General features: G+C 33.6%; 2 protein-coding genes across 3 annotated transcripts in view; one reads left to right on the plus strand and one right to left on the minus strand.

Annotated features, from left to right (window-relative positions):
- LOC143921428 (uncharacterized) overlaps positions 1-22,038 on the minus strand; it is a 339,615-nt gene extending 317,577 nt beyond the window's left edge. The window contains exon 1 of the mRNA XM_077444735.1: positions 20,137-22,038. Within this exon, the coding sequence (XP_077300861.1) occupies positions 21,408-22,037 (630 nt within the window). The 5' untranslated portion in view covers position 22,038 and the 3' untranslated portion in view covers positions 20,137-21,407. The remainder of the gene's footprint in view (positions 1-20,136) is intronic.
- Nepl16 (Neprilysin-like 16) lies at positions 147-23,017 on the plus strand. 2 transcript variants are annotated; one of them, XM_077444709.1, is made up of 16 exons: positions 147-287; positions 11,001-11,186; positions 11,280-11,404; positions 12,093-12,223; positions 12,301-12,402; positions 12,498-12,718; positions 12,792-12,893; positions 12,967-13,098; positions 13,186-13,281; positions 13,748-13,872; positions 13,936-14,125; positions 14,255-14,431; positions 14,689-14,845; positions 14,919-15,181; positions 22,516-22,754; positions 22,827-23,010. In XM_077444709.1, exons 1-16 carry the CDS (start codon positions 177-179, stop codon positions 22,924-22,926), a joined length of 2,457 nt encoding a protein of 818 aa, XP_077300835.1. In that variant the 5' UTR covers positions 147-176; the 3' UTR covers positions 22,927-23,010. The 2 variants fall into 2 exon arrangements, with proteins under 2 accessions (XP_077300835.1, XP_077300836.1); XM_077444710.1 differs by lacking the exon at positions 147-287 and having other exon boundaries at positions 10,928-11,207; positions 22,827-23,017.
- The last annotated feature ends 1,237 nt before the right edge of the window (positions 23,018-24,254 follow it).

The raw sequence follows: 24,254 nt of genomic DNA on the forward strand, positions 1-24,254 counted from the left end.
ATTCGGCGCCACTGTGTGTAGTCTGAGGGGGGCGGCTGGGTCTGTTTGTGGGGATCGATTGGGCGGAGAGGTGGACGCAGGGGCTGAGGGGCTGAGGGGTGATCGGGAGAATGGGGGATGCTCCGGTTGTGGGCCTCCTCAGTGAGGCGCCGTCCGCTGAGGCCGCAGTCGCCCCCATGGAGGAGGCCGCAGCCCCCGCGGCTGCGCCCCCCCGCCATCAGCCAGACGCGACTCCTCACGATGCGACTCCTCACGACGTCCACATGGTCGATCACAATGGACGTCAGGTACACACACACACACACACACACACACACCATATGACTCCATATATTTATTCACTTTACACTTTATGCACGTTTCAATTTTAAGGTTTGGGTTGTTTTGTTTTATGCAAAAAGGTCTCCCCGAAGACACTTTGAATATCCAATATCCGGAATTCCCAGAACTTGTATAGAGAGAAGTCAGTAGAGTAATTTTAAAAATGATTCAAACGAATAATAATAATTTAACAATTTCAATATAAGATTCTGCTGTATATGTACATATAATTTGAATTGAAACAAAAGAACTTTCTAATTGAATTTTATTTGAAATTATTTTAAACAAACAAAACTTTAAACAAACTACATTACAATAGTGCTGATTTTTAAATGCTTTTTATTATTACTAAATTATGTTCACAATACATCTTATATGTATTTTAATAGCTACTGATCTGCTGATCATTTTCTATTTTACAATTTTAATTTAATTTTGTTAGTAATCATAGTATTATATTATTCTTATGTTAATGTACAGCATAATAGGCGAAAAGAGCTCAAAAACATATTTACAATTCTTATAAACGCTCATAATACATCTAATACATAATATTAATTAAAGACTCTCTAAAGTCGATGGTGTAAAGGTGATTTTGTTTAAGTAATCAGTGTTTATATCTGAAGGGTATATACATTTTGTTGTAATCATCGAGACTCTTCACAAGTGTGTTAGTATGGTTATTAGTGATTCTGTCATAGAATCTACTGGTTAGTTTGTTAGTAATGTCTGTAATAAACAGAATATTATATATGGCATGCAGTTTTTTCAAGTTCGTATATATTGGTGTGTTATAAATTATTTTTAGGGATTTATTTTGTATTATTTGGAGCTTGGAAAGGTTGGCATTTGAGACGTTATTACAATTAGTGTTTATAAAGTAAATTAGTAAAATGTTTCAAATTATCTAAAAGTGGTGCAGATTGCAGTATTTTACGATAGTTTAAGTTAACGTTACATATTAATAGCCAGCAGTATGGCTCGGTTGTTGAGTTTATGTTTAGCACCGAGCGGTTACCGGGTTCGATCCCGGGATAATATTTAATACTGCTGGTCAGCCTTGGATATTTGTGCTCCAGGTCGATCGTTTCCTATTAGAGTTTGCCAATTTATCTGATTTTCATTGTTGAAGCGGTTCCCGAAATTGGCATAAATATGTGAATTTGATTTAACAAACCTTTAAACATTACATAGTTACATACAAACATACAAAGTTCAAAGAAAACAAACGTAACTTCAAATCTTTTTTATTGGAAACAATCTATGTATAATTTATTGAAATTCTCTTCTAACATTTTGCCTTGAGATTTTTTTATTGGGATTGAACTACTAAAGTTGGGATTATGCAATAATACATATTGTATAAAAGTACTCGAATCGTGGTTTTATTTAAGATTATCGTATTTTAAATAATCCTAAATAATTAACCAGCATCATAGATCAGTGGTTAGCATGTAATGCTTTCAATCACGGGTCCTATCCCTGGATTTGTTGCTAGCCAGAACTTGGCTATGTGACTTCAAATATAATATTTAACAAAAGGCGAAATTTTGTCGATTTACTGGTATATGGGTTTACCGGTCTACCGGTTTGCAATCCCTAGACGGAAATATGTTATTTCTCTTTGACTTAATTTACAAATTGTTTTCACTTATTTTAATTCAATATGTCCAGAATCTTGGAAATGCAGAATAAACAGGCCATCAGTATTTTTAAATATTGTTAATCGAACAGTGGACGATATAACGGCTCATACATATGTATGTATGTAGATAAGTGGTTAGCGTTATGCGGTCACGAGATCCACTCCTGGCTTTGCTGTTGTCTAAATTTTGGATATGCGACTCCAAGGCCGATCGTTTCCTTTCAAAGTTTGCCAATTTATCTGATTTCAATGGAAACGGTTCCAAAAAATTGACAATCTTGGCCTATTTCTCGCAAAATTGAATATATTTTTCTAATGGTTATTTTACAATGCCAAAATATTTTATTCGATGCATAACGCGAGATTGTTTAATGCACCGAAAATACTGCAAAATTTTAATGCACAAACATTTTTTTTAAGATGCGAAGAATTTTTCTCAGTGTACATACAGTTAAATAGCACACTTTATTTTTGATTCTTCTTTATATTCTGATTTTACCACTCAAAAGTCCAAATATAAAAATACTGTTCTTGTTCTATTAATTAAAGGTGTATATACAGTACCGGTAATTGAAATCGCATCACTTTCAATTGTTCAATGTTTTCGTTTTTTTTTAAATAAATGTAGTTATACACGAGTTTCTTTAGTTTTATTATTTGATTTAAACTATTTAACATGTTTTACGATTAAAAAATTATTTATATTTTTAAATTAAGACGAGATACGAATTAAACAAAAAAACATGCACAATAGGATAATTTTTTTCAAATGTCTCAAATAATATTACAGTACATATTATTTTTCTATGAATTAAAATACAAAGGCAATCGACACAATACAATAATAAATAATAATCCAATATTTAGAAGACCCTCCTTTTGCTTTTATGAAGGCCTCAACACGTGCCCGCATGGACAATACGTTTTTTTTTAGCATTTCGTCCGAAATTTCTTGAAACCATACATTTTCAATGGGTGCACCTCACGAGATCGAATTAGAAATGCACGAAAATCCAAATATCGGAAGGCAAAGATCGAAAATCGAAAGATCTTAAGTCGAAAGATAAAAAAGGGTGCATGGTAAACGGTACATACTCACGTACATACTTACTTGATTTGCGCGAGCAGGATACAACAGGAACAAGAGGAACAGGCTTTTCCTCCCGTATTCTGCGCGCGCACATTAATACGGGAGGAAAAGCCTGTTCCTCTTGTTCCTGTTGTATCCTGCTCGCGCAAATTAAGTGAGGATGTACCGTTTACCATGCACCCTTTTTTTTGATCTTTCGACATAAGATCTTTCGATTTTCGATCTTTGCCTTCCGATATTTGGTTTTTCGTGCATTTCTAATTCGAACTCATAATTAATCCCACGGTGTTGTTTTTGTTCCCTTTGCTTTATAATGGCTCATAAATTTTACGATAGGGTGTAATTCGGGACTATTTTCTGAGCATTGTAGTGAAGAATACCTACTTTATCTGTATACATATTGATGTATCGTAAATTTGGTTTAATAAGTTTAAAGTGGTTCGATTCATTTCTATATATTTGTATATATAACTTCTATTGTATTATGAACTTGAAATATATTAGGAACAAACTCAAAATTGAATAGTAAAGCATTGACATAGAATTAAAGCGTCATTTGTTAGGATTGATCGATTTATAATGCAAAAAGATACCGTACAATATTTCAGTTGTGTTTCCATTGACGATGAAAATGATATTTATACAATAGGGCGTAATTGGAAAATGATTTGTGTGGAAAAGGTTTGAGTGTGACGCTTTCGTTTTTCATTTCGATGTACGTTCGATAAAGAAAGAACATTTTTTTTAATGCAATGATTTAGTGAAAATTTCGTCGTGTTGAAACTCAATTGAGAAATTTTCACCAATGTCAGATATTATCTTTCTAGCGTTTATTTTAAATCTGAGTGATATGCGTGCGCGTGTTATGAATAATTTTTTATTTTCGCTTAAAACGGAAAACGTGTCGAGTTAAAAATTCATTCGTAGGCTCGGTTGTGACGAAAGCTCGAGTGATTGAGAAGGCTTTTTTGTAAAATTTTAGCGTAGACTTTGAGGATTGTAATTTTATTTTTTATTTTATTTTTTCAAATAATTCGCAGAAACTATGAACCCAGATATACATCGGAGTCGTTGGATGGATTATAAACATTTTTGCAATAATTTTTATCTGATTTCAAAAAGTATGCTTTGGGTATATTCATTTAATTATTTCTACACCATTAAGCTTACACTTTTCATATTCGTTTAATTCCGGAAGCGTCTGGAAATTTAAAGCTTGAGCTATTAATAAAAGCGCTCTCTAATGTGATATTTATTATTTATTTTTTACATATATACTAGGAAGGCAATCCCAATGCGCCTTTCTGGCCAATTACAAACATTGCAGATTTTTTTTATTATACAAGTCGCCGAATTTACATTAGAGAGCATAAATTTGATTGTACATTAATCAATCTCAAATAGTGGTGACATAGTAGGTAGGAAGGATATTTAGCCAATTTTACCGGGAAACGTTTCAACAATGAAATCAGAGAAAATTGGCAAACTCTGATAGGAAAAAACTCTAATGGAATAAAAAATATCGAGGTTTGACCAGCAGCACTACAGATATACTCAGAAAAATTCTTTTCAATCGAGGTCAGCTCATGGGATCGAACCCGGTGCCTCTCGACGCTAAGCAGAAGCTAAACGACCGAGATATGCTGCTGGCTATATGAATGGAAATTGTGGACTAGTGGTTAGAATATTATGCTTTCGAGCAGAGTGGTCACGGTTCGATTCCCACTAGTAGCTGTTGGCCAAACCTTAGTTTGTGACTCCAGATCGATCGTTTCCTATTAGAGTTTGCCAATTTTTCTGATTTTCATCGAAACGGTTCCCTTAAATTGGCATCTCCTTTCCAATTTCTTTTGCAAATCTCAATTTATTCAGCGTCTTGAGGTTCACTAATTTCTATAATAAAATGCTGCAAAAGTTTCTCTATATATGTCACTGTGGGTGATGTTTGTATGAATTCGCATTGTATACAATGCTTGTATTAATTGCATTATTGTATTGTATCTGTATTAGTACACTCGTCGCTTTGGAGCGATCTGTAAAGGCGAGTGTACATGTTCGATTGAAATAAAATAAAATAAAATATATACAGAAAGAATGAGCCAACGAAATTGAATGAGATCAATTTAAAGATATAACAACAGTTGAATTTGAATATTTTATATGCAAATATTAAACTAGCCAAATTGCATGGCGTTTCTCGGACGGGTAAGAGTTGGAAAAAGTATATACATACATACATACATATGTGGCTGAAGTTGATATAATTTGGCAGTTTTAAATTGAAAACTGTATATTTGCATACCAATAAAGCAAATGAATAATTATTAATATTAATATTATACATATGTATTTGTATGCTCGGGTTGAAGTTGGAAAAAATATATAAAAATGAACTTTATTGTATAATTTTAGAACTTACGGTCTAACTTAGAGTACAATGAGATATTTTACAAAATTTGTCAGTTTTAAATTTAAAACTGTAGATTCGTATAGCAGAAAATAAAACATACAACATCTGGAAGACCAAGCTTTGCTCGTCTAAAGAGGCAGAGGCCATACAAAATTTGTTTAAATTTTAAGAAAACCAGCAGAATAGACTAGTGGTTAGCATATAATATATTAAACAGAGTGGTCACGGGTTCAAATCTCATTGGCTTCTGCTGGCCAGACCATGGATTTGTGACTCCAGGTTGTGACTCCGTCTCCTATTAGAGTTTGCCAATTTATCTGATTTCCAATGAAACGGTTCCAACAATTTGCAACCTTACCGATTTTCTTGCAAAATCTCGAGGTTTCAGTAATCTCAAATTTCGCTGAATTGTATAAAATGCTGCAAATTTACAAATTTGACCATAGATGTCTCTGTGGATATTAATTGATATGTATTTATGTACTTTGTATAATACTTATAATATTTTTATCAAATGTACAATGTTTCTGGCCAGGAAGGTGCATCGGGGTTACCTGTAAGGCCTTCCTGGTATTAATTAAAGACTAAATAAAATAGTCTTGTTTTCGAGACAAAAATTGTCTGAAAAAAATTGATTGAAAACAAGATTAGCTCATTTAATAATATATAATGCTTAGAATTGAAAAAAAAAAAATTTCCGAGTATTTTATAGCATTCCAATATTAAATTTCATGGTCCCGACTAGAAAAAATTAAACTTGTTACATATATTTTTATTTATTTATATATATTTTAGCTATCAAGCTAATTTTAATATAAATAATATTATATGAAGTTAAAAATCAATAAGCAATTTTAAAATTGAAGCGGCTCTTTTTTTTCGTAATGACTACAATTTAGACTTGAATAATTTACACACTGATGAAATTTCTTCAAATTATTACGAAAGCGATTTCCTATTGATTTCCAGTCTTAAAACACACGAAAATACTGTCCAATATTATTTTTACATCTGCACATAAATTGCCTCAAAGGGAAAATTAACCTTTGATCCTTCAGAGCGTGAAAATTTCGCACACATCGGGGACGGGTTCAGACGAAAGTTTTCCATCGCAGAATTCCCCATTTCCACATGGGAATTTTCCATCCTGCACGTACATATGTAGTTTAATTACCCAAGAGTGGTTTTACGCAAAAATAAAAACACAATTAAAATCCACTCAAACGTATAGTTATATATGTATTTTAAAGTGATAGCATTCATATATCTAAAAGCCTTAGCGTGAAATGAACGAGGGCGTGTTTTCCGGCTTCGGTTTCACCCTTCGTTCATCACTTCAATGGTTCTCAATTAGGGTTATTACACACGGATAATATTGTACTCTTTTATTATTATTAGTCACGTTTCGATGGATATATTATATCCACACTATTGCCCTCGATCGCTGCTCTGAAATTACGACGCCATTTCGAACCAATGGCAAATTTATGTGCGCCCTTCATTTGAATGTCAAAAGACTTGGCATTCTGAAAATAACTTACATACACTACAGATACCCAGATGGAATATATTGAACGGTTTTTTTTCTTCTGGTTTTATTATCGCGGTATGGATTTTGGCTTATTGCCGCGTCTGACAATTCGCTGCCGAATTTCCATGCCCCCGATTTTTCGGTTCGATGTATGGAAAAGTGATATTTTTCACGTGAGGAAAATTAAGGCAACCCTTCTCAATATTGTCGATGTGAGACATCTAAACTTCGCACACAAGAAAACGACGGGAAATGTAGATTTTTCGCGACGTTGGTAATTACGTAGAAGCGCGCGGAAAAAATATCCTCGTCGCCATAAATCCGAATAAAAGAAGTTGCGTTTCATAAATCTGAAATTTCTGTGCAAAATTTTATTTATGGCTCTTTGCCGGAATATTTCAGCATTATACATTTGTGTTCTGTATAAATGGCTTAATAATAAACGAGTTTCAAAGATGGTGACGTCAGTTTGTTGAATTTTCGTTAAATTTTCACGAGATTATGCCTGTAGAATATTAAAGATGTTTTTGAGTCAGTGTTATATTATTTAAGCTAATAGCTATACCTAAAAATGAATACGATAAGATTTACTTTTCATTGACAAGTTGACGTAGAAATCTGTCAGAAATATGTCAAAATATTTATTTTTAAATTATTTTGACATATTTCCACTGATCGTCAGTGAAAACAAAAAGGAAAAACTTTTCTAAAATTAGAGAGCGTTGTTACAATTTTTATATTGTATTTTTATTTTTATTTTTACATAGATATATACCAGGAAGGCTTGACAGGAAGACCCTAATGCGCTTTCCTGGACAATTAATTACAAACAATGCAGCATTTTATTATTACATAAATCACTGTATCTCCAGAATTTGATAATTTGATCTCCAGAAGAAGAACACGAAGTAACAATTAATTAATTAATAAATCACAGAATTAATCCATTGATACATTTAGATTTTGATTTTGTACATAATTTTTACCAATTATACACACAATAAATACAGAGTTTTTGTGACTGTAGGAAAGATGATTTTTTGCCAATTTTGAAGAACCGAATCAGATAACATTGACAAACTCTGGTAAGAAACGATCGATTTGGAGTCACAAATACTCCCAAATCTAACCAGCAGTATGACGGATCAAAACCACTGATCATTTGGTGCTAAACATACACACTACCATTAAGCCATACTGCTGGCTTTATGGTATATATAATAAATAGTCTTCGGCGTTGACTGGGTGCTTTTCAAACAACAACAGACCGCTCCATTAACCTTTCCCTTACGGTGCCAAAAACATCCGCGCGCTCCGATGATATGTATTTTGTACACATAAATTGACGTAATTCGTAATTATATTACGGAAGAATACAAAAATTCTGAACCTCGTATCTATTACATTTCATATCGATATTCCCATTATTAGAGTCGAGTTGTAGTAAATACATATCACAGGGGAGGAAAGGTTAAGGGCGCTACAGATGCTCTGGAATATCGGAGCGGTATGTCTTGCGGCGACCGATGTTGACGCAGACCGTAACGTGTGTAGGAACATTCACCGTCAGGTCGAAGCGCATTCAGTACGTCGCACGTCGAACAAAATTCTGTTCGTTCACCGCACGGTCTAACAAAAGACATACCGCTCCAATATTCCAGAGCGTCTGTGGCGCCCTTTAGTGTTCAAGGCACAAAAAAGTATGGTTGACAATAGTAAATCATTTTTCGTGCGAAAAGCATCGACCGAACGCCTACCTCTAATCATATATAGGTTTTTCATTCCAAATTGACCCTTTTTCATTTCAAATTTACCCTTTTTCATTTAAAACTAAGCGGTTTTAATATGTAATACTAAATTTTGAATATTCGGTAAATTTCTTAATATAGGTAAAAGCTTTGTAAAAAATGACCTATAAAAAAATATAAATCTAAATAATAACAAAGATATGAAATAGGATATAATTTTTTTTTGAAAACACCTCTAAGAGGGCTGGACTCCAGTGCCTTGTCCATACAAATTGATTTCGAGCAATTCACTTTTGAGAATTTATCCTAGAACCAGTTATAATAATACCTTTCGCTCATTTCTAACATTTCGCTCGAAAACTATAAGCGATATAAATTAATCGCTTAACAATTGCCAAGCTAAAAAAATACATACATGAAAACACGCTCAAGCGTAATAAATTTCATCTACACATTTTATATTTGCTATGAATTTAATTTCGCCGAAAAAATGTCCGATTACCATCTTTTCATATTCGAAGGCAGTTTCTATCGACCTTTAACTTTTAATTGTGTGTTGCGCATGAAAGGCTTCACCGTTCCAAAATTTATGGTGATCGTTTCAGCATTTTTTTTCAAACATTTCAGCGAAAGGCATGTACGTATGAATGTGGCCTTCTGTTAAACCACCAGCTGGAATTTTATTGGAAGTCTCATAAGTGCCAAATACAAAGCACGCCCTTGAACGCTTTATCGTACTCGAAGGACTTCGTTTTTTATTAATACGTGTTTTTTCTCCACTCGGTTTCAGAATTGATCTAATTTATTTTCAGTACGTGGTAGGTAGGCACGGGGGCTACGCTAATTACACTTTCGCCTTAGATTAATGTTATACAACACGTGAGAATGTCATTTTGATTTACGATCTTGGATTTATTAAAATACGAACCTTCGCATATCGCAAGCGGCAGTGTGGTTTGCAAAATGCGATTTGTCAAAAATGTGTAAACTTGACATGCGTGTGAAGAAATTTGTTAACGGTTTCAGCTATAATTTTCACGACATTCTTACTACTCGTTTTTGTATATTGAATTACAAACAGAATTCCCAGCTATTTCCTTTCCTTAAAAGACATCTTGAGAATGTAATCTATTTAGTAAGTGGCATGCTTTATTTCAAGTTGTTCTTTTTCCCTTTACAACAAATCCATACACTTGTTTCTTAGTGAAGATATATATGTATATACCTTATCATACATATATATATATATATATATATATATATATATATATATATATATATATATATATATATATATATATATATATATATATATATATATATAATAACGCTATTCTGTGTGTCTGTGTAAGATAACAGTCGTTTCGATTCAACATACATATGTATTTACATTACAGCTAAAACACTGTAAAGTAGTCGTAAACTCAAATGCATGGAAATTTCCGGAATATAATTGATTTTTCTTCGTAGGAATTGGAAGCTCTTTAAATATTGAGGCCACATACCTACGTTTTATTATGGTTTTAAAATGTTTGTAATATGTCGTTTCTAATGAATTTGTTTGCGAAATTTGCAACGGTTTGACAAGCTTTTGGATTTTTAAGCTAAAACAAATGCCCGGGCCTCTGTTGTATGCTGTTGGTCAGACCTCGATTTGTGACTCCAGGTTGATCGTTTCCTATCAGAGTTTGCCAATTTTCTCTGATTTCATTGTTGAAACGGTTCCCGGAAAAAAATTGGCTGAATTGGCTGAAAAATTTGAAACTGAAAAATACTACAAATGAAAGATAAAATACCCGCCTATAGATTCCAATATTCATTTTGAACAGGAAATTGACAAATTTTGAGACATCGACCGAACAACACCAAGATATAGAAAAATCGCTCGATTTAAAAAACACATACAAATCTCCGAATCTCGAGCCAATCAACATTTTTTATAACCAGATTCGTGTTAACTGGGCATAGATCTATTATATAATAAAAGTCATATCTCGTCTCTGAACCATTTTTCGTGTCGAAAAGTGTTATTGGTAGCTTATATAGTTTAATATTACATTTAAAATCCGCCCAGTGGAATTGGTAAAGTATGCTTTCATGAGATAGAAACACTACCACAAGAATATTTATTGAACGGTTATACGTTTATAATTGATTAGTACAAATTTCACATTTCAATTTCAGTGTACAATTATGACACCTATAAACACTATCGTATGTACAAGTGCTCTAAGTAAATTTGAAATGTATTATAGATATCGACTGGCAGCTGGGTGTGTTGTATGCCATGTTATTGGCTACGAACAAACAGTAGCGTTCACAAAGCTTCATTGACAGTCGTTACACTTCTGGTCACGTCACTTCTGGTCGCCTCCCCGGTGCTATTTTTAATATCCAGCGTTCCAGCCAACGAACAACCATACAGAGATTGCACCATAGTTGTGAGTACATCAAATAGAAAAGTAATATTTCCAATCAGTATCTATGTATAATAAGAGGCAACTTGGAAAATTGAACCGATTTTATGGTTGCAGGAAGAGGAAGACTGTTTTGCGGAGAAGAACTTGGACGCACCAATCTCCATTTGTGACACGTCAGAATGTAAAGACATAGCTCGACGTATACAATTTTCAATTTCTTGGGATCACGATCCATGCAGGTGAATCTATTTAGTATTGAGGATCAGTAATTACATGTCATAGTACTTTTGAGATTCTCTACTGTGTCAAAATCATTTGTTACGGGGACAAGTAGGAGATGGCATAATTTATATACAATTTCAATGTTTATATTTTATTTATCAAAGGAGTTTGTGTAAACGAGATTTATGCAGACATGTTTTGAGATGCATGATACAAGTCAAATTACTAGTTACATTAGATATACTACCCGTTTGGTAGTATAATCTCAAGTTGGGTTCAATATGGCTTACATGACTATTTATACAATAAAGATAATGATTTTAACCAATGACAAACTTATAGTAAAACAACTGGTGATTAAGATATAAAGCGGCATTCGTGCGTAAGACAGTTTTAGTATTTGATTTATGTATCCTTTGAGAGTATCGAGTAATGGTTGAGTAGATAGATAAAGAGGGATAATAATATTTTAGGGTAACACGAGTCGTGAGACAAAAATGCAGTTGCAGCAATATTTAGATTTTGAAAGTCTCATAAATAATAAGAAATAACCTTAAAGGAAAATATCAATTGAACGTGCGTTTAAATAATTAAGATTAGATTATACGTGAGAATAAAGAGTAATATAAATACATACATACATAGGTTGTAAGATCTTTACCACATAACATATTATTTATGTACGTAATCATGTTGATTTTTTAGGGATTTTTATAAATTTGCTTGTGGTGGTTGGTCTGAATCTCACAAAACTAGGAATAGAAGACTGCGGCCGGCTTTCGGGATGGATCTTAGCTTTACATCCATACAAACAAACGTCCATTTACAAATTCAACGTAATAGAAAACGATCTGTTTATAACTATCAATATTTAATAGAATCATTGTATTAAAAAATTTCAAAACCATTTCAGAATTGCTTTCTATGAATGCCACAAGCGGACGGTTCAAAAAATTAGGAAAATTTTACTCTAGCTGTTTGATGTCGTTCAATAAACCGGTCGACATGTCGCCTAGTAAGTTCATACTATTATAGTGAATAAATTAATATAATATTATTTAAAAGCATTTCTATTTGGAATATTACATACATAATTTATTGCAATTTTAGTGTATATGGTGCTGGATAAGTTGGGTGGTTATTTGCCACCGGGTTCGTTGGGTCCCAATGACGTAACATCTCTAATTGTTGGAATAATTAAAGCAAATGGTGCTCCACTCATAGATATATATTTAGACAGGGATGTTCATAATAAATCAGCTTATTCTATTGTCGTCGATCTGCCACGAGATACTACGAGTCATCGGTCGTTCTATTCAAACGCTTTCGATGTACGCTACATTCGAATATGTACATGTAAAATTAAGATAAATGTATAAATGTAATGAAAGTATTTTATTACAGCCATCAAATTCGTTTTATTCGAGATATAAAGTCAAGAATTTCAAAGGGTCGAGACGGAGACGGGATATTCATAAAGAAAGTATATATTACACGTATTTAAAGGTAAGAATTTGGCGTTTAAACTTGTTATCGTGTTGTAACATCGTAGATATTTTAAAATGTGATGCGATTTTAGGGCAAAAGGAGGGAAACTAAACTGTTTGGTTTGGAAAGAGTTGTGGCGGGTATGTTACCTAAGGGAATATCTGCGAGGGAAAAGGCCAATGATATTCAACAAATCTTATTGTTTGCTACTACTGCTGAACAGGTCAATTGAAAATTGATTGCATAGTATAATTATAATATAATATGAATTTTTCAAATGATTTTATGTGTATTTTTATTACATTTTTAGCTGCAACCAAGAGCGAAGGAATTGAAGGAACATTTATTTGATCCTGCTAATACTAAACCATATACTATTGAAATGCTACAAGAATCATTTCCTTTTGTAAGTGTTTAAAAATTAAACATGATTATTCTCATTCTATTATGAATATATTACCTTAGTGTAGATTGCTATTGGTATTTTAAAAGGGTATTTGAGTTTATTTTTATGAAATGATGTTACTAATATGTTTTCCATCAATATTTGTTTGTTTTTTGTATGATATAGGTTTTTCATTTCAAATTGACATTGAAAAGGGGTGAATTTGAAATGAAAAAGGTAAATTTGAAATGAAAAGGGATAAATCTGGATTGAAAAATCTGTATAAGAATGTTGTTTGACACTTGCAAGCATAACGAATAGGTCAAAGATATTACATTTTATCAATAGAACTAATCTAGAAAATAGTAAAATTTAGATTTAGAAAGGTTATACAAATACTATCAATCCAAATTCAGTTTTAACTGTTACTACAAACCTAAGTTTAGATTCTATATCGCTAATTTAACTAAAAATAAATTTTTTACAGTTAACATGGAAAAATTTATTCCGAGACCTTTTGACAGAAGAAAATATGAAAAATAAAAAAATATATGTGATCAGTAGACAATATTTACAATCCGTTTCTGATATGATATCAAGATTTCAAAAAAGGTAAAAACCACACCAGACTAATTTATGCATTGCAATATTATTCTTATTGACTTTAATTTACAGAGTAATTCAAAATGCCTTGCTCGCCATGTTTGCTCGAGATTTTCTCTACGTCATATCCAACCATACAGAAGCCTCTGATGAAAAATACCAATTTTGCACTCACGTTACTACAAAGGCTTTTCCGCCAGCTGTAGCAGCTCTATACTTAACGCAATACACAAAAAACTACCTGGATGACTTGCACACAAAAGTAAGCACATGTGTAGTTAATTTGAAATGTTCTGATGGAACATCACCAGCTTGTAATTTGAGAGATTTTAGTGTTAGGGTATTTGAAATGACTGTTTAATTTTAAAATGTGCTTAGCGATATCTTGCAGGCGGCCGAAATGTTTTTACAATTGAAACGCGCCCTGTTTGGACGAGTTGAAAAAGTTACTTGGCTGGATTCAGAAACCAAATGGAAGACCATGGAGAAATTATCAGCGATGACTGCTCACTTTATCGCCTGGCCATCATTGAGGAATCGTACATACGTTGATGAAATGTTAACAACGGTAATTTCTTTGTCATATCTAATCCTTCTTAATTTTATCCTTTGTGAGTACTTTGCGAATTGAAATATCTCAAAATGTCTGTGGGTCAGTTTCAAAGACTTTAATTTATTTCTGTAAACTGGATCCTGGATCCAAAACTCTTCATTGTGTCTTAGCCTGTAATTTATCTTTTAGCTGTTTAGCTATTTTTGGCAGTTCAAGTCTTCCAAATTGAAATAATGTACATTTAAATAAATGTCAATGTTTGAATTTCATAGCTAAATATCACAGACGACTTTTTTGAGAACATAATATGGAGATATCACGAGTTAAAGGAGACTCAGATGGGGATGCAAGACTCTCAACTAGTGAACCTATCGTGGCCTTATCCGTTCGTCGTAAACGCTTTCTACGAAACTGATGACAATTCGATTGGTATTATCCTAATTTGGATTCTAAACATTGTAAAATTGATAGTTGAGTGTTAAAGTTTCACGTTTTGTTGCAGTTGTGCCTCTTGCACTGTTGACCCAACCACATTTCTCTCGTGCCATGCCCGAGTACATCTCTTACGGAACCATTGGAAACATTATAGCTCATGAAATGTTGCACGCTTTAGATTATAGCACTGTTCCTTACACTCCTGGACCTCTGTGGGAAAAATCATCGTCTCTACCAGCACTGCAAAATCGACTCACATGTTTGGCAAATCAATATCAAGCAGCAACAAGACGAAATTTTAAGTTTATGGCTCATGATATGGAAGTTGAGGTTTGTGAAATGATTTGACTAATATGTATTTATATATATATGGGTTTGGTGCAAACGATCGACAAGCGTCAGACAGACTGAACCACAGATTAACTGGATGGCTGCTTTAAACGCAATTGTCGACTTCACGAATGATAGACTGCACATCAGATGACGAGTAACCTTTCGATGTGCACAGATGCAATTATTAAAATGGTAATTATTAAAATTGAGTTGGATCTTTCTGGTGAGTTTAATAAGGCAAAATTCGGAACTAAAGTATCAGAAGCACAGAACGTATACAGGGTAGGTTTGTCGGGACTTCGGGTAGATTTCGCTTAGTGTAAGTGCGAGCAGTGCGCACGCATAAGGTACACGTGTCGTTAATCTGTGGTTCAGTCTGTCTGGCGCTTGTCGATCGTTTGCACCGCATCGATATATATTGACTAATATATATATACTATATATACCACCGAGCCCACTCTCCTCATGGTCCACTCTCTTTCGATTTGGCTTTTTTTGATGCGGCATGTGTGGAGGACTTCCGCATGAGGATGCGGAAGCAAACACATCATAATATCTTACATAGCTACTAACACTTATTCGTTTAGGTTAGGTTAAGTTTAGGTTGGTTTTATTTATTTAAGGTTATATTACCAGCATCAAGAGGTTGCCGGGTTCGATACCATTGACCTCGATTAAAAGGAATTTATTCCGAGTATATTATCTGTAATGCTGCTGGTCAGACTTGGATATTTGTGACTCCAGGTCGATCGTTTCCTATCAGAGTTTGCCAATTTATCTGATTTCATTGTTGAAACGGTTCCTCCATTAAATTGGCTATGGACGGTAAAAATTTATGTACAAGTTTAAATTCATAGATGTCTCGTTAATTTCGAGTTCTTTAGTGTGTCGTAATTCAGCGACGTATGTAATAAAAATGCTGCATTTTTTGTAATTGGCCAGGAAGGTACATCATCGGGGTTTACCTGTTAGGCCTTCTTGGTATATATATGTATGTATAAATATATAAATATATATATATATATATATATATATATATATATATATATATATATATATATATATATATATATATATATATATATATATATATATATATATATATATATATATATATATATATATATATATATATATATATATATATATATATATATATATATATATATATATATATATATATATATATATATATATATATATATATATATATATATATATATATATATTTAATTTATTTATTTATTTAATATACTTGGGGGAGGCGGCAAAGCCGATAGGCCCAAGGGGTTTGAATAAACATAATTTTACAAATTATACATATATGCAATAAAAAAATGAGAAAAATTAAAATACATTAAAAAAAAAACAATATTAAAATAAAATAAAATAAGAGAAGAAAAAAAAATATAAAATAAATAAACAAAAAAAGATAAAAATACAGAAATATGATTATGGGAAAGAAGAATCACAAAAATCCTTTGGTTTTAAAAAAAGTATCAAGTTTATTCTTAAAAATATTAATATTAATAGAGGTTACTAAATCGTTGGGAAGACTATTCCAAACTGAAACCACTCTGTTAGAAAAGAATGTATCTCTGATCAATTTATTAGATTTATCTTTTTGGAGTCTAAGCGTGTGACCTCTGAGGTGAGTGTTTATGTTGAATGAAATAACATTAGACATATGACAATTATAGTGATTATTAAGAATTTTATAGACTTCGATTAAGTCACCTCTAGATCTTCTCGTCTCCAATGTAGTGAGATTCATTATTTTCAATCTTTCATTATAAGAAAGTGATTTGAGTTCAGAAGGAATCTTTGAAATTCTCCTTTGAACCCTTTCAATACATGTAATATCCTTTTTAAAATGAGGATTCCATATGCAAAAAGCGTATTCAAGTCTAGGTCTGATGAAAGTTTTATATATTTTTGTTAAAATAGTTAAATTTAGAAAATTGAATACCCGCTTTATAACATACAAAAATGAGTAAGTTTTGTTGACAATATGATTTATATGAGCGGACCATTTTAGGTCGCAAGTGGTGATGATACCTAGGTCTAATTGGTATTGGACGCAATTCAGGAAAAGGCTGTTTATTTTGTAGGAAAGATTTGGGTTATTATTTCCTAGGTGGAGAACAGAGCATTTCTTAACATTTAAAGTTAAAAGCCAAGTTTTAGACCACGTGACAATTGTGTCCAAATCGCTTTGAAGGGAATTTCTGCCATCTGAGTTGGCAGGACAATAAAGTTTAATGTCGTCAGCGAAAATAGAATATTTACAAGTGAGGTCATTTGCTATATCATTAATAAAAATTAAAAAAAGAATTGGCCCTAAAACAGAGCCTTGGGGAACACCACTAAGGACGGGATGAGATTCTGAAGAGCAGGATCCAATCCTCACCGAGAAGTATCTAGACTTTAAAAACACTCTGATCCAGTCAAGTAGCCTTCCTCTCACACCTATATGCTCGATTTTTAGTAAAAGCCGATCGATAGGAACTCTATCAAAGGCTTTTTCGAAGTCAAGATAGACGACATCTACGGGTATATTATTATTAAGAAGCAGAGACCAATCATTGTGCACGGTTAAAAGGTTACTCAGTACTGATCGGCCTTTTATAAAACCATGCTGGTATTTAGATAAAAGGTTACAAGACTCAAGAAATTTAGTCAGTTGAGAGGCGATGATTTTTTCAAAACATTTTAGCAAAATGGGTGAAAGACTGATAGGACGATAATTAGTGGCTTCTAATTTGTTTCCCTTTTTGTAGATAGGAATAATGTTAGAAGTTTTCCATTCGTTGTGTATAAAGGAAGATATAAAGGAATGATTGAAGAGTTTAAAGAGGGGACGAGATATGGATAGAGCAGTTTTTTTAAAAAAAAGTGAAGGTAAGTTATCATTACCAGGGGCGGAGTTGTCTCCCAGGTTGTGTAAAACCTCTGAAACGACTTTTTCGGAAAACATTATATTATTAATTACTGTTGAATTTCGGGACAAGTTAGGAAGCATCGGCAGATTTGTAGAGTCTTCTTTGATGAATGAGTTGCTAAAGGCCTTAGCAAAAGTGTTGGCTATTAAGAGGGGATCCGTAATAAGCTCCTTTTTTTCATTCATGATTGTGGAAACTACAATTTTAGATTTTAGGTTAGAGTTTAAGTATTTAAAGAAAACTTTGCAATCGCCAGAAGCGATTGAAAGTTCAAAGTCACGCTTTGAGTTTCTTATTTGTTTAGTGACTTCATTATTAAGTTTTCTATAATTAGCATAACCCTCATGGGTTTTATGTTTAGCATAAATGTTCCAAAGTTTCCGTTTTTCTTTAATCAGAATCAATATAGGTTTATTGATCCACGGTTTACATTTGGATTTGAATGGTTTAAGGAAAGGAACAAATTTTTGTATGCCAGCATTTATAATATGATAAAAAGAATCCCACTTAGAATGAATATTAATTTCGAGTTCTAAAAATGACCAATCGCTGTTTATAAAAAAATCATTCAATTTCTCATAGTCGGCTAATTTAAAGTTACGCTTTAAGAAAGGATCAGTTTGAGGTTTACATTGGGATCGATCACACCATTGAATCAGAGAGTTAATTATAATATGATCACTTAGACCAATTGGGGAGTCAGAGAGAATCGATGATAAGAAATTGTGGGAGTTTGAGAAAACTAGGTCCAATGTCGATGGTCGATTACATCCTCGAAAACGAGTAGGGAAGTCTACCAGTTGATTTAGTCCTGAATTTGCGATGCAATCAAGAAACTCAGCTGCAGAGCCGGAAAGACCAACTGGGCTGAGAAACTTCCAGTTAATGGTAGGAAAGTTGAAGTCTCCAAAAATCAGCGTTGGACAGCTTTTACATCCTTCATTGGCGATGACGTTGAAAAGTTTGATGTCTTCCTCAAATGTGGAGGTGGGAGGTCTATAAATACACGCTAAGATAAATTCGCAGCAGTTAAAACAAACCTTTAACCACAAGTGTTCGATGCCTGTTATTGAGATATTGGATGGTAAAAATCTTTCAACCACAATACATGGATTATTAGAAGAAATTTTTACATAAATGCAAACACCTCCTCCTCTTCTATCTTCCCTATCGGATCTATAAATAGCAAAATTAGGAATTTCTACGACACTGTCAGGTATGTTATTATTTAGCCACGATTCACTTATTAATATTATATCGGGATTGTTATTAATTATGTAAAGTTGAAACTCACTGAATTTGGGAATTATTGAGGAGATATTCGTATACATAATTTTAATTTCAAGATAAGCATTAATGTAGAAGTTATTTCTATTGATGTTAGTAGCCATAATCCGTTTTATTGATCATAATGGTGAGCTGGTTTTTAAGTTCAGGACACTGGTTGATTCTTGTCATATGATTGCTGGGTTTGTTAGTTATAGTACAATTGAAGCATTTGGGCGGGTTCGATGTAGATGGACAATTTGAAACTAGATGACCAGAAGAAGCACAGTGAGAACAATTTGGTTTTTCCTCTTTGCAATATTTTATAGAGTGCCCGAAGTTGCAGCAGCGTGAGCATTTAAGCACGCTAATGTAGTCATCGATCCTGCACGAATTCCAGTCTATGAAGCATCTTCCTTGGTTTACAAGTTTTTTTCGGAGTGCTGGCGAAGTGGAATACACTCTGTGGCAGGTGGGCCCTTCCCGAGAACCCGCTAGGTGACTGAATTTAATGTTATTAGAGACGTCAGTTCCGAAGTCTTCTATCAAAATTTTCATAATTCTGTCGTCGGGTACATCTCTAGGAACGTATTTAACAATAATTTTTGGCCAACGCTTTTTCGGGAATACTACATTTAGCTTAGCCAAATTAATTTCATTACACTTTGCAATTAATTCGCAGTCTATGATAGAGTTTGTAAAAATCACCAAACCATTGTTACTGACCTTTTTTAAACCTATTACCATCATGGAAAAGACTTCGATAATGGTTTGATGTAGTTTATTGAAATGTAAAATTTGCACGTGGTGGGCCAGCGGAGCGTACGGAACACAAGCTGTCCGTACGCCGTCTACTCGGTGACTCTGTCGACCGTCGCGTATTTCCGCTTGGGCCGACACTAATGCCAACTCGTCAATAATGCCAATCGACAATCAGTTAATAAGACTGTTTGCCACACGTCATTACAAAAGTCGGAACATAGTCCCACATAGGAAAACTGTTGAACAATACAGTTATTCTACAGAGTTACAGCATTACTGACGAGTCGTTTACAATAAATCATAGCTCTTAAAATAATTAAATAGAGGGTGAATAATGAAACCTTTGCCTCATCCAGTGTGAGGATAAAATCAATTTATTGGTTCAGTAATATTTCAACTTATAGGTATACCTCTGGTGAATGTTGTTTCTCTTTACATTAAAATTTTTGAAATCTCCTTTGAAGCTGTGAATAAGCATTACAAGATAAGTTTACTTTAAAGAAGAGAGAGTGGACTGTATATGGTTTAAAACTTAAGCATTCCTCATCTTGATGTTAACTTAGACAATACAATGTTGACACTGTTACAGTTGTCAAGACAGATCAGCTATTACCGATCAACTAAACTTGATTAGTGAGTGTAATGCTCCTAAGTTAACTTGATTTCATCAACAAGTAGCACAAACATTGCTAAATTAAAAGTAAATTGGAAAGTCATTCATTCATTCCTACAAGCAGGAAATGAAGGCGAACTATGATTATAGATGTCTCTACGTTACATCGAAATGTTCAGTATTATAATATTTACTTATTCTATGATTCACATAAATACTATAAACAGTAAGAGTTAACTTATGTTTTCATAACAAGAAACATAAGACCTGCGGATGACTCCCGGCAGGTTATAATTAAGTAGACATGAAATAATTTAAGATGCTCCATTAAGTGTGGCTTGGAGACTAACATTAACAAATCATGAATCTAATTTTAACTGTCAAATTTGAACAGTTTATTTTAAACTCGGATATAATCCTTCCGAGTGATGACATGAGACAAGTCTTATATTATAAAGACAAAATGATTAGATTAAATTCGGAGATATATACTGCCGAATGTTAAAATGAAAATAGCTTAAATTATACACACAACACAATTAAAGTGAATTACGGAGTACTACTATTAACATTGACTGATTTAAACTCATGATTACATCTAATAAGTAATATGAGTTGGGGGTAGTGTCTTCGGGTTAAACTAAGCTACCGAAGTTGACGGAATTGAAGCTGCTGTTTCTCCTCCCTCTTGCTGATCTTCCTTCCTGTCAAGTGGTCCTTGTGGTAGAATCGGCAATGGCGCCACTAGATGACTGGACCGACGAAACTCTCCGCTGGCAGTAAAGACGTCGACGACTCGAACTCTGCCATCTGGTCCGGGATACAATTTAGTGACTCGACCCAAGACCCATCGGGTTGGCAGCATGTGTTCCTCCTTTAACAGGACCATTTGACCCACACTCAGATTGTTGCTCGAGTCCTTCTTCCATTTGTGTCGTAACTGCAAAGAATGTAAATATTCCGCCGACCAACGTTTCCAAAATGCTGCTGTGGTCAATTGTATCTGAAGCAGATTGGCATGGACATTAGTGTTATATTTAACCTCCATTGGAAGAGCGAGTAAGGATCTGCCAATTAAGAAATGTCCAGGTGTGAGGGGTAAAAGGTCTAGTGGATCCGAAGACAAGGGACTAAGAGGACGGGAATTCATGCAAGCTTCTATTTGAGTCAATACCGTACAAAATGATTCGAAATTTAAGGTGGTGGCCTTTAACACCTTGTTTAAATGAATCTTCATGGATTTAACCGCTGCTTCCCACAGCCCTCCCATGTGAGGCGTTTTATATATATATATATATATATATATATATATATATATATATGGGATCCATGAATGTGTGCGGGAGGATATTCTAAGTCAAAGTCTTTACGCAACTCGTTTAATGTCTTCGCTACGGGCCCGACCAGCGAGTGACGCGCAAAGCGACGCCAGGCCTGCCAACTTAAAATATCCTCATTTATACCAATCACACATATACATATATATACAAGTTGTATATAATGGTTTACTAACGGATATCTTTTATTATTTTTGCTCAAGAACTAGTTATTTGGCTTGAAATATGGTAGGTATATTTGCTAGTTGCTTTTGTCTGTAAAAAGGATGAATTTTTGTGATGTAAACGTACCTGTACAGGTTTATAAAGACTGTTTCGATGACCTAAAATTGTTAATGTGGAAGGCATTCAGAATTATACGACTTTAAAATCAAATTTTCTATTAATTAACTATGTATTTATTAATTATAGTTCGATGGTAATGCTACAAGGGAAGAAAATGCTGCTGACATTGGTGGAGCTAGAGTATCTTGGGTAGCATGGAGAGGTGTTATTAACTCAGTTGGTGGTGGTGCAACATTGCCTCCATTACCATTGACACCAGCCAAACTCTTTTACGTAACGATGGCTCAGTTGTATTGCACGGACTTGTCGACGGAAGACTATGTTATGGCCGTCGAAGATGACTTTCATATGACAGCGCCGGAAAGGTATGCGTTACAATACTATACGATCATTATAAATATGCAATAGTCTATGGCAAATCCATTTGTCGGTTTCAGAGTCAACGGTGTGGTTCGCAACAGTCCCGCATTCGCCGAGGTGTACGAGTGTTCGACGGGCTCGCCGATGAATCCATCAAATAAATGTATAATTTGGTAAATGGTATAATTAGAGGCTGATAGTTTTGTTGAACAGTGCTTCAGTTCACAAATGGTGTGTATAAAAATTAAATAATTAATCTGTAAGAAGGAAAAAAAATACACATTTTAAATAGGTTGTGGCTATTTGCGGGTACCATATCTGCGAATTATTGGCTATTTGCAGGTACTATATCTGCGACAGGCGCGAAGCCTTCTGCGCATGCAGAATTCTAGTACCTGCAAATAGCCACAACCTTTTAAATATGAAAGGGAATTCATCAAATGGGAATATGATATTTTTTTGTTTAAGGTCATGATTTTGGACGAAGCTGCCAGTCTCTAATTATTATTTTTGTATGATAGTTAATTTGCACACATAAATTACGTATGAAGGTGAATGGTGTGATTTTGAAAAGCAAATAATGTTGTCGGTTTAAACGAATACAATCAATTTATATATGAATATCGCTTTTTAGTTATACATATTAGTTTTCACATAAGCACAATGTAAGTTCTACTTTTATTCGATCGAACAATATATTTTTCCATGTATATTAGGGCGAAATCACACAGGAAGGAACGCGGCACATGGTTTTTTTTAGATACTTTTAACCGCTTAGCTGCCCAAAGCGCCTTAAGGCGCAAACAGCCGTATCTATTATACGCTCAGCGCGTCGGCTGGGCGTCTAAGCGGTTAAACATGCGAAAAAAATATGACATGCCTTGCCCCCCTGGAGTGTTTTCGGTAAAATTTCATCCTTGCTTGACAGTGATCGATAACTGTGTATCCCATATTTGAAGAAATGTAGGAGAACCCCACAGCGGGGAGCTAAGCTCACGACGTGCCGTTCTTCCCTGTGTGATTTCGCCCTTAGAATGGCCATCATTTTGCAGAGAATTTCAGACATTTTTTTCAAATGTCATGTGAAAATAGCTTGGTGATATTCATTCATTCATTTATTTTAGGTATTTACATAAAATAATATTTAAAAATTGTTTCTAAATCATAATTACGATTAATTTAAGTTGGGGCAATTTTTTTAAGCTTATACATATTGCATAAAAATAATAAACAGACATATATAACTTTTGAATGACTAAATAAGTAATTTTTTTTTTCAGCAAGTGATGGTACATATGTATATAAAAAGTTGTCAATTGATTGAGAAATCGAATCATTGACATGCAATATTGTATTTGTTAAATATTTCAGAGTTGTTTGATGATTTCGTCGCTTACAATTTAATCATTTATTTATTTGATTTAATGAAAAAAAAATAATAGCAAATCGTGCCTTGAAATTTGCCAGCAACTTGGTCCAAATTTGTAAAACTCTTCCTACTGTAT

Source organism: Arctopsyche grandis, chromosome 13, assembly GCF_051622035.1.
Source record: "Arctopsyche grandis isolate Sample6627 chromosome 13, ASM5162203v2, whole genome shotgun sequence".
NCBI classification, from domain to species: Eukaryota; Metazoa; Arthropoda; class Insecta; order Trichoptera; family Hydropsychidae; genus Arctopsyche; species Arctopsyche grandis.